Source organism: Rhinoraja longicauda, chromosome 16 (assembly GCF_053455715.1).
Source record: "Rhinoraja longicauda isolate Sanriku21f chromosome 16, sRhiLon1.1, whole genome shotgun sequence".
In the NCBI taxonomy this organism is placed as follows: Eukaryota; Metazoa; Chordata; class Chondrichthyes; order Rajiformes; family Arhynchobatidae; genus Rhinoraja; species Rhinoraja longicauda.
The window spans coordinates 32,435,580-32,448,216 of NC_135968.1; the positions used below are offsets into that span (position 1 = coordinate 32,435,580).

At 36.9% G+C, this 12,637-nt stretch overlaps 1 protein-coding gene across 1 annotated transcript in view; it reads right to left on the reverse strand.

Annotated features, from left to right (window-relative positions):
• Positions 1 to 1,941: 1,941 nt before the first annotated feature.
• Positions 1,942 to 12,637, reverse strand: part of LOC144600835 (uncharacterized) — a 128,565-nt gene continuing 117,869 nt past the window's right edge. Inside the window, exon 7 of the mRNA XM_078412725.1 lies at positions 1,942 to 2,109. Within this exon, the coding sequence (XP_078268851.1) occupies positions 1,942 to 2,109 (168 nt within the window). The remainder of the gene's footprint in view (positions 2,110 to 12,637) is intronic.

Below are 12,637 nucleotides of genomic sequence, written 5' to 3' on the forward strand. Positions count from 1 at the left end.
TAAACACCTTCTTTATATTAACCAAATTATTGATCTATCAGCTCATCCATTTTATTGTAATGCTTCCTCTTAGCTATATTAAAACTTATAGAGGGTAACATTTGACTTTGACAAAGCACAAAATGGACAGAAGCAAACAACTATCTGTTATATTCTTCACTGATGGGTCCAAACCACTAATTCACTACCTATTTGCGCTTCATGCCTTTTTTATTGAATTGCTGGCATTGATATTGAGACCAAGAGTGTTGGAGCTACATGGATGGACATAGGGGCTGACTTTGGAGGTCTGATTAGTGCTAATGTGGAGCATGTCGTCCAGATGGTTAGACATTAGGGGTGGGAGTGTTGAGATGCTCTGGGAGATTGAAGCCTATATTGGGAAGTTACAGCAGCGGGGGGGGGAGGTGGTAGTTGGAGAGTATGTAGGCTTGACAACCAGTCTGGGGAAGGTATCAGGGAGTTTGTGTTTCAGAAACGCACCCAACAATATGCAAGATTAGTGGGTGAGAGTGTGAGTTTGGAACAGGAGTGGATGGGAGACTGAAGGATAGATTTCTAATTCAGTAGTGTGTTTGTTCAGGATGAGTTGCTTGGAACAAAACTGTGTAATTTCCCCAGTTAAACGTCAAAAGGCACATTGCATGGGGAATTATGTCATTTGATGTGCACCTGACACAGAAATTACACCAGATATAAAATGTGACTCAATTTAAAAATTGCCAACTCAAATTTCTGGAATGAGGTGAAATGACCCTGTAATTGTTTGCACATTTCACTCTGGGAATTTAATTTTTTTTTCCGCATAGTATAGCATTGAAATAAACAGCCAAACGTGATCAGATTTATCTGGCCATTCAAAACAGTGGTGTTTAACAGTTTATTTTGCTGCATTCTCTATAATGAGAGCAGTGACTACAATTCAAATGTATTTCATTAGCTGTATAGTCCTTTGGGAATGTCTGAAGTTGCAAAAAAAGCTATGTCAATGCGTGCCTTCCTTTACAGGCTGTTCCTAGACTCTCCAAGTTGTTCAGTGACCGAAGGATTATGGTATTACCTCCCACTGCTTGCTGTTTGGTGCAGAGTTGGAGGAGGGGCGGGGAGGGAGGCGGTGGTGGGTGTGACTGGATAGCTCCGACTGTGGAAATAGGTAAATGAGGTGGAGGGAGGTTGAGGCTGATTTAATTACAAAAGCTCATGCCAACAGCATTAAAATCCAATCAGCATACCTCCTGACATCTTGGGCTTCTGTTCTCTCTCTTTTTTGACTGACTTAACATTAAGCGACATTGAAGAAAATCAATCTTAGTTCATTTAAAAAAATTCTAAAGATTAACTTTCAATTAAATTAATAAAATTAAACAATGTGACTTTAAGCATACTGATAGTATAAAATGCCGATTTACTTTTTAAAAAGACACAATTCCTTTACATTGGTTAGAAAATATAACCTTCAGCACATAGCACATTCCTCCCACTTAAAACATAGGCATATAAACAGAACAGAAAATATCTCTTTCAATGTCGTAACCAACTGTTGTGTTAATAAAAGTTTTTTTACATTAAATACCTGACATGCAATTCTGTTTATAACTCAAGAGCATCAACTCTCATCTGATCTGCATGACCTGACTAGTACTATAAAAGAAAAGTTGTCCTCTAGTTATTAATTATCAGGGTGGCTAAACACACTTAAAAGGGAGTGTTAAAAGGGAGTGCACACAGTACACTCACACAGCTTAATGCTTTGCATTTTTTTAGCCAACTAGGCTATCAAAATGAATTTCCCCTTTTTTCATGCCCACTGACCTATGGCTAATGAGATTTGCTTTTCGATTATTTGAAGAACACAAATTAACTAATCAATGAAGAGTGGCCCACAGATTATTGTAATAATGTGGCACAGCTGCCATGGCCGATTTAATGCTGAAATCAATTTCAAATGCTCAGGATGATTCTGTCGATGTTGTTGGCTGGGATCTTGGCATCTGCGTCCTCTCCGCAGACCCTGAAAGCGACGTGGGAGTTGTATGGAATGACCACTGTGCTAGAGACAGCTCTCCATAACCAGCCGTGACCCCCTCGCTTGTACATCTTGACAGTCACCTTGAGAAGAGAGCAAAAGACTCATAGTTATAGAGTTTAGGCAACAGCTTGGGGGCAGGGGGCAGCTAGGGATTGACCATGGACATCATTAGACTTTTCTCTAGCCTCCCCTTTCACCTGAAAGGGCAATGGGCCAAAGCAGAGGTCGGCAAGCTGTGAAAGTGATGCTTGTTTTCAATGTGAAACTTAGCAAATATCAATTTCCCTAGGTCAAAGAGCTTCCAGGCCGACTTTGCTGGGGAAACTTTATCTTTGTGTGGATGAATTTTTCACAGCTGTAGGTACAATTGGTAGTGCACGAGGAAGGAAAATACATTTCTACAGCTTGGCACTGTCGGCAGCTGGGTCCTTTGTGTCATGAGTTATGTTATTGACAAACTAGCAGAAAATTAAATGTTCCCCAAAGAACTTCCAGATGTGTTTTTTACTAATGACTTAATTACAAGGAACATTAAAAAACAGAGTAAATGGAACACTAAAATTCAAATTACAACAGAACCTCATCTCATAGCTTTGAGGGTTCTTTTAAGGGACCACAATTATAATAAATTTTAATCATTTATTTGTGGTATGATAATGAAGAAAATGAATAGTACAGTAGACTGGCTGCACAAAATGTTATCAAACTATTCAAACTGTCACCAGGAAACAAAACAGAGCCTTTCTTTAAAGAAAAAAACCCCTCATATATCACGCTGCACAGCTACAGAACCATGTCCTTTTTGCTATTTTGGCCACTGCAAAATATAGAGTATTGATAATTCTTAATTTGCCCTTTCTTCTAGTAACTTCAGGTAGGAATCATTTTTAATTATAGAAATAATCATGAGGCTGATTACACCAATGCACTGTAACACTGTGCGTATGCTTCCAAATTGTAACATCCTTATTTTGATTGTACCAGCATAATGGGGATATTCGGTGGAGATTTTGCATTCCTTGTGGAAAGGAGATAAAAAGGTTAGCACACAATTCTTGCACACAAACATGGAAACAACTCTAACAGACATGATAACAAGCCTAAATATTTAATGACAATAGTTGTGACAATGGCTGCATTCAGAACCAAATTCATAAAGGGGACATTAGACAAGCATTAATGTCAAGGAATACATCACTGGTCAATATCACTAAATGTGCTGTGCAGTAGCAACAGTCCTCAATACTCTCCAATATTTAGTTCAATATCAGGAATGAATTTCTAGGTGTATTCCTCCTACTTTCACATGTAAAGTTTTAGGCACCTCTGGCTCAGAATAAACATGCAAACTGCCCACCAAATTTATAACCTTTTCAAGCCAGTAAAATGTGTGCAGCCCCATCCAATTTCTAGACCATCAGACCAATGTTACATTATGCCAATGATCCCAGTTCAATGTGTGAATGGAAAAGTGAAGGAAAAAGTGAGTTTATTTCAATACTTTTATAGCGTTGGATTCATGAGAGGCAGGCTACAATGGGCGAATGGATACTTGGTCAGGAAGCATTGCAATGAGAATTATATCACCCATTATGGCCCTATGAATCAGTCGTATAAGGGGGACTGATATATTCAGAAATATACAGTAGAATTTTCAAAGCATTACAAACAACCAGAAATGGTGATTATTGTGTTTCACTCCATAAAATATTTTATTTTCAGTTGCATGTTGCTAAAACTTGCAATGTTGTACAGTTCAGTGTCTAGGCAGTGGCTTTCTAATATGTATACATAGCTGGAGAAGGGGAAAGAAGGTGATTTGAGTGGGGGTGAGGGTGGTAATTTTAAATTCTGATCTTTCTTTCTGTAGGCTAAATGTATACTGTTGTGAAAGGCTTTCAAATTGCTCCAACCACCTACAGCAGTAAGAAAGGTCCAGGGCTTTCCTAATTCAAATTTCCCTGACCAGCCAATTTCCCAAATAATATTAATTTTGATCTAGTGTGGGAACAGTATATTAACAGCTTACACAATAACCAATATCTACATGGTTAGCAAAGGACTGAAGAGGCTTAAATCTTGTGAACGTTTGTAAACTCATGCAACAGAATTGAAGGTTTGCCATCTTTTGGAACTTGTATACATAAGTACAATTCTTATTCAACAGGATAATCCCTATGTCTGTGGTGAGTTTTTTGCACAGCAGTATGCACTGAAGTAGCAGTAAATCAGATTTAGGAATGTAGTCTTAGGAGCACACAACTAATGCCAATAACATATGTGCTTGATACACATCTCAAACAGGCATATTCTGGCAGTGTGCTGATGATCACAATGAGACCAATGTCTACTCACCATTGTTGGCATAAACTGCTTGAAAATCATAAATCTCATGGCAATAACTAAGGAGAACATTTACATTTTCCAAATGAGGGCATGAACCAAGATGACAGTAGAGTGAGTAAGGTGTAGAGAAAGTGGCATTGCTGAAAGTGTCACTGGATATTCAATGCCTTTGGTACTATAAGAAAAAGATTGGAGAGCTAAGTCTGAACAATTCCTAATTATGCACCAGTAAGAAAGAGACAAACATTGTCTCTTTCATGTTCATTTTCATTTTATTTGTGGGACATTTCTCGTGTGGCAATAGCTGCTATCGAACCGTTAAGGGCGGCACGGTGGCGCAGGGGTTGAGGTGCTGCCTTACAGCTTCAGAGACCCAGGTTCGATCCTGACAATGGGTGCTGTCTGTCCAGAGTTATACGTTCTAGCCGTGAGCTGAGTGGGCTTTCTATGGTTGCTCCGGTTTCGTCCCACACACCAAAAGATGTACAGGTTTGGAGGTTACTTGGTTTAGGTAAAATTGTAAATTATCCCTAGTGTGGGTAGAATAGTGTTAATGTGCGGGGATCACTGGTCAGCGCGGACTCGGCGGACCGAAGGGCCTGGTTCATGGCTCTAAACTAAAAATAAAGTTAATGTATAGCAGAGGTACTTAACAGATCTTGATGACAAAATTAGGCATGACGTGAATGTAAAGATGTCTGTACTTCCTTCCCGATCTGCCAACAATACCTGACCCTTATTGTAAACTATTGTTACCAACCTGTAATTTCAAAATTAAATTGTCTGTGATGTGCACACCGCAGGAAAACTGATGGTTTTATGAAATAGTACCCCTGCAGGCAGGCTGATGGTGTGCCATGCTTGGAGTAAGGTGGTTGCATTCACTCTTTTTGATACCTTCATTTAAATGCATGTTTGTTACTGTTACTTGTTCATATTTTATGGTTTTTTAAAAAGAATTTAGTTGTTAAGCAAAACAAGTTTGTTATTGTTTTGCTATCCCAGGTCCCCGGTATTCTTCTTTCAGATCTGTAAGTCTGCTCTTGACATACAGGGAGAAAAGTTGGACCCCAATCTTTGTCTGACATTTTTGAATAAGGGTTTTCCTAAATCATTAGATTAACATTGGTATTGCTATAACCAGGTGCAATAGATTAAATACATACAGACTATTATATGCTAATTTTAATTAAAGTTACAACCATCTCTCCAATTAATTGGCCATCATTGGTTATTTAACATATACACACAAAAGATATTCTGAGATGATCCTTATTCTTCTCCTTCCTGCAATTTCAATAAAATGTGGTTTGAATTCATTTAAAAATATAATATAGTTTAATATTCAGACTATCCTTTTGAAATTGGAATGACGAGAGTGGAGCCTTCTGCCGAGCTGGGTAGGATAGAAGAGGCTGATTGTGAGTGAGACGTGCGGCATAAGGAGTCAAATGGTATGCTGAGATGAGTGGACAGATTGACTGCAAGATCATTCAGGAAATTGTTGAAAATTGTAGGAACATTTCCAGTATTAGAATTGCATGTACTTTAGAAAATTGAAGAAACAACAGGAAAAATGCTCATATAGATTTGTTGGTCGTCCAAATAAAGCCCATTGAAAACAGTAATCAAACCAAATAAAAAGCAATCTTGTTCATTGTTGAGCTCCATCCTGTTGCATTTTCAGTTGTGACAAACCCACTTTTGCAAATCTGCTGTGGCCCTTTGTATCTGTGGTTTTGTGCTGGTTGATAAAAAACAATTAACATTTGAACCCTGTAACTCTTAACTGAAGAAAACATCTCATTTGATTCAGCAACATTAAGTGCACACCGTACAGAAGTTTCCTTACTCTGTGTCAATTAGCCCAGTAAATTTGAAGTTTCCCCAAATAACTTTTCTTCAACATTTATATATTTTGAAAACAAACATTTCTAATCTAATTTCAATTACAGGTATATGTATTCTACTGGAATAAAGCACTCAGATAGTCAACACTAAAACAGAAGTGCACATTTGAAGAATAACTTTGATGCAGCCACCCAAATACACGCAGTTCCTGGGTTACATATGGGTTCTGTTTCTGAGAAATGTTTGTTAAAAGATTTTTCTGTAGTCAATTTCCCCAAAAACCAAGATAAAAAAACAACCCATCGCTGAGGTAACTGAGCCTCCGTTCCCTGATGCACTATTTTTCACTGTACCTGACAATAAACTAAACTAAACTTTGTTTTCTCGCTGCACTGCATATCACTGTCATCACTTTTCTAAAGCTAACCATATTGTTTCACTCTGCAGAAACACTTCACATTATTCTTACATTGCACTGAATATCTTTTATGTTCCTTCCAATCCCACCACAATTAAACGAATGGAACATAAACAGTCTCCAGATTATGCAACGGCCTGAGAACTGTACCAATTGTAAGCCAATTTCTCTCCAAGTCGGAAACATGCTTTCTATATTAAGCCACATCATATCGCTTTACATACACTTATGCCCTTTCATTGAGTAATCTCCCTAACACTGCCCATAAGTAAACTAATGGGATATATACTGTATTCAATTGTTAATGAATAACATCTTATTGTTATTATTATTAGCTTGAAAAATGTTTTAAAATTGTATGGGAGAAGTGGTGCAAGATTTCTAGAAGTTAAGTTATTCATAACCCAGGAAGCCCCTGTCCTGTGTCCAAAGTTGTTAATGAATATCACAAAACAGTTCAATATTATTTGTTAGGCTAACAAAGCATTCCCTTACAAATGCTGGCTAGGATCATAAGCAATCAAATTGTAATTGTGATAAGTCCAGGGAGCACAGTAGATAACCCATAAAATAAAGATGGAGCTGAGGATGTGGAAGGTTATGGAGATCTGGAAGCGCAGGCATCTTTACAAACATCAAATGATGACTGAACAATGGGCTTTATCTTCTCTTCACATTTATGGGAGAATTTCTTAAAGTTGATTTCCATGTCAGATCTTCCATAACCCGGTGAAATCTAGCACAGGTTATTCTGTGCTTCTCAGTCTACATTGCGTTGAAAAGGTGCAATGTTTGAATTGGGGAAACATATTTTGGAAATGAGCTAATGTTAACAGCTTGGAGAATCAACACTCAAATGAATCGGAATGAAATATTAGAAAAATATGATAGAAAAAAGGTATATTTTAACGTGTGACTTAAAAGGGATAGATAAGGTTTTGACGTTTCAGGATGACTTTTCAGGAAGGAATTCCAGAACCTAGGGGTTCGAATGCTGAAGGCAGAGCTGACAATGCTGTAGCAAAAATCAAACTGCTTGAGGAGCTCAGGCAGCATCTATTGCGGAAAATGGACAGACAATGTTTTGCGTGGGTCCCTTTTTCATCCTCATTCCTCCAATGGTGGAGCAATGTAGATCAGAGATGAACAAAGGGACAGAACTGGAGAAACACAATGGTAAGGAGGTCCTAAATAAATGCAAGCCTTTTTTAGTACTGCTGGCTAAAAATGAAGTATTTGGATTGTATTTTCTTTAGTTCTTAAGCTGAACTATTTATAAGATCTTAACTTTGACCAATGCTTTGAGGTCCATGAAACCGAGTAATTACTAATTTCTCTCTAATAGGGAAGACAAATGTTTCTATCCATAAGTTTACTCTGAAAAGGACAGATAATTTGGCAACATATGCACTCATCGGCTGGTATGTGAGTGACGCATTTCTTTTGGGGATTCCCAGATATAAAATTGCACACAGTGTATGAATCCATCTGTAGTTCTTGGGTCAATATTGATAATTTTGGTGCATGCTAATTGCAAAGTAGATGTAACATACACAATAAAGGCCTCTCCAGAGACAGAGAAACAACATATGTTGGCAAGCACACATGCTGATGTTAGTAAACTCTGCAGAGCAGGTTTTGTTTTTGGTTCAAGTACTGAGTTTCGCATTTTTCGTACTCTGAATGAGAACAAAGAAAATAAAGCATTTATACCATTTATATAACGAAATATCAACCATGAAAAATCTGAACAGGCTATCATGATATTCCTACTGCCTATTATCACAACAGTTTCCTTGAAATACTTCTGTATTTTAGTGCTGAAGAGACAAAACTCCAATAATGCTTTACTACCATTGAATTCAATGGATGTAAAACATTGATTTAGCCATTTAAAAACACATACATTTTCTCAGTAAAAAATCCAAAATGCATGGCCAGTTTAAAAAAAATTGCATAAACAACATTTTAATAAGGATTTTCTCCACTTATTAAGTTCCAAATAAGAGCTGTAAATTCCATAAGCCAAGAAATGTCTGTGGCGATATAAAGACACATTTATTGCGCCTGTTGTCATTTCTTTATCCATCATTTCAGGGGAGGTGTTATATCTATTTAAAGTAAAGGGGTGGCTTCAATTATTTGAACATGTTTCAGATTCATCTGTTAAAATTACCATTTATGTTACCATAACCTTGAAAAACTGGCACTTTATTCTCACAAAATATAATTAAGATAATTTTTATTTAATATATCAGATTTTATGAGATATTGCCGGTATTGGAGGGAATCGTAACATGAGCAAATGGTAACACTAAGAACATAATCTCACAAACTGATTGAAAGTGTCACAACTGGAAGTGAACATATGTTTTGATGATGTACCAGCGAGAAATAAGCTAATACAATCATTGCAAAAGATTTAAATATGCAATTGTGATTCAAACACAGTGGTAGGAAATTTAAGTTAATTTCACTTTTGCCAACATCTCCCACGGCATGATTTATGGGGACATGCTAAAGCCATATGCAAGCCTCACTTAAATAAAACATTGACAGGCTTGCATTAATACAGTGCGTTTTTACAATCCTGAAGGTTTCCCAACAGACTGTAGTGTACACCAAACGAGATATGCTTTTTAAGCGTAGTCACTGTTGTGATTTATCAATTATCGCAAATATCCAATATAAATTATTTTTATTTCCTTCTGATGATGATTGAGATATAGATATTAGCTTCAAAACAGTGCCAAATGATTTTTCAACCTACATCTTGGCCACAACCCTGAATCAAAGGGAGAATGATACAAAAAGAGCCATTGGTAACACAATAAATGGTAACTCATGGCTGTAAAGTCCCACAGATCACCCACATAAATTAAATGCGTGACATATGAATGCGCTCAATGGGCTTTGGTGAAAAATTTAGAACTGTTCTGAAAGCCTCATGTTTAATTGCCACATTTATTCACTGACAAGTTTATTGTTTCTTTAGTTGGCACCTTAAATCCTTTTTAGCTATTAACCTTAGGTCACTAGTTTCTAATTCTAAGATGTGGTAGGCATGGCAAAATAATTCCATGTTAAAAGTTGATCTGGAACACTTATGCAGTGATTACGAGAAATTAATAAACTATCTCTTTTTTTATCCACTGAGGTGTTACTTTAAAAGCTAATGGTGCAATTTTATTCCTCTTTAAATAAGTTTCTTTTTTTTTTCAAGTTTCATTTTGAAATTACATTACTTGGCATGGTTGCCATTTAGAACAATGATTCACACCCTTAATTCAACAAGGACAACTGTCTGATCAGGAGCTATGTTGAGATGAATAATAAACAAGATGGTGGACAAGGTCTCTGGTTCTGTTTTTGTGCATCAGCCTTAAAAAAACCTTTAAACTAACAGAACTAGACTTGACTGGTTAGACTTGACTGTAGACCTGATATCTTGAGGAAGCCTGCAGGAATATCGAAGAAGACAGTCATTAAAAACATGAGGGAAAGCCTGTTGGATTAATGGGTTCCTCATTCCCAACCATAAAAAAAGTAAAGGTACAGCATAATCCAGATGAATTGGTTTATATTGAGTAAACCACTCACGGCTTTGGTTTAATGAGAGCTATAACAGGTTTCAATATTCCTGAACTATGGTTATTTACTACTTTTGATGAAAAGTGCTTGTTGCAAAGTGTGCGCTGGATTCCAGATAAAGGAATGTTCGGGCTGATGTTGGTAGCCTCCCCAGCAGTCACTCACATGAAGAATAATCTCCAGTGACTGGCCATCACCTAAACATACAGTCCAGTTTGATTCAATGCCATCAGGAAGAATGGGATGGGGTGGGTGGAAGCAATGCAAGAAGGGATAAAAATAACAAATGAATTATCTGATTATTTTTAATATACAGCAGAAAAGGTTCCCACTTCATAGTTTCTAGAGACATATTTCAATATGTATATCATTCAAAATATTCCTGAATTTTTAGTAACCATTTTATAAAGGGTTTCCTGAATCATAGGAAGGACCGAGGGTCAAGTGCCTAACCATTAATACTACAAGGTTACAGGCTCTTTAAATGCTATCAGTGCATTCTCTCCAATTTCGACATTGAAATATTTTATAATTATTAGTGAAGCCTTTTGGTTTTATGACAAATCAACAGCATACACTTAACACACTTTGTAAACTGGATGGTGAAAACGCAGTTATTATTGCTAGATTACAGAAACACATTGGTTACCAGAATGCTCGGAATAATATAAAATGTTGCACAAAGAAGCTGCCAAGATGAAGTGTGAACATTTTAATGGCATAATTTCTAATAATTTAATGAAATAAAACAAGTTGATTCCCATTGGATGTTTGCAGAATTTTGATTCACTCTTTGCTGTTAATTGCATGTAAAGGTAGTTCTCCTTCATTCCACCCTGACATCGTGCTTGATCAGTATTGTGCCTTTAACCTGTTGCCCATAGAAGGCTGATTAAGTTGAACTATCTCTTCTACTTTTATTAATTTGAATTTATCTTTTCGGTAAAGTACGTCTCCACCATTTTCCAATGCTTGAACGAAAATACTTAGGTATTTTTTTGGTGTCTTTCTCGAGTATTTCTCAAAAAACAAATACATTAATCTGATTCTCTCTTGTAATGTGAACATCTCAATTTCAAAGGAAAATTTAATGGATTTCATCTTTTCTCTACATTTGGTATGATTTCAGAATATTGAAATACCCTTTACACCTCTATTTTCTTCATTTTAGAGCTGGTCAATTTTTGTATTTTATTTTTTAGCTTTCATCTTAGCTTCAATAAATTGTCTGGTACTTTCCATTGATAGTTTTTACAGATTCAGCTCTATGGTGTAAATCTAATGCATTATTTGGCCCACTTTCAGTCTGAAGAAATGACGTTGTTCAAGACAGAACATCAAAAGAGCAAATAAGCTTGCGAGAGGTGGGAAAGAATTGCTCAGAGCTCCTCTACCCCCGCATGGTAATGATCAGCGATCATTTTAATGAGATACATGGTGAATGCACTTTACTGACCACAGTCTCAATTGGTGGTTATTGGACTTGATTACCCATACTCTGTGATGTCTGGCACTTTCAAGCCAGTGTATGCACAAAATTCCCACACAACTGATAATGACCGAATAATGTAATCGAGTAGAAGTATAACTTACAAATTTTGCACTTCCTTTACTGACACTAAGTTTTTTTTATTGAGCATCTGAGAAATCTTTTCGAATCCATTTCTGTTTATAAATAGGATGCAGAGGTCACTGGCAAAGTCAGGAATATTCTAATCTTAATTAGCCTTGAGAAGGTGATAGTGAGATGTCTTCTTGAACTGCACCCTGTACTGATAGTAGAGTGCACCGTGATGATATTCACACAATGCTCTTGAGTCTGAAGAAGGGTCTTGACTCGAAACATCATCCATTTATTCTCTCCAGAGATGCTGCATGTCCCATTGAGTTACTCCAGTTTCTTGTGTCAATCTTTGGTTTAAACCAGCATCTGCAGTTCCTTCTTACTCAATGCTCTTGAGTGGTGCTCTAGTATTTTAACCCAATGAAAATGAAATAATGACAAGATATTTCCTGGTCATGATAATGGATGAGTAAAAAGTGGTATCTGAACATTGTCTAGGTCTACCTGCACGCAGTTATAAGCTGCTTCATTATCTGATAAATTACACCTGTGGTTCTTGTCATATGCTAACAGTTTGAGAGGTGATATTGAAGAACCTCGGCAAGTTGCTACAATGCATTTTTCAGATGATACACATTAAAGCAAGTCTACACTGGTACTGGAGCAGTAGATGGCATAACAGTCAAGTGTGTTGCTTTGCTCATGATAGTATCAAGCTACTGGGATGTTGATGCAGCTGAAAGTGGACAGTATTCCATCTAACATTGGACTTCTACTTTATGGATGGGAAAAGGCTTTGAGGAGTCAGGATGACAGTCGATTGCTGTTAGATACCCAG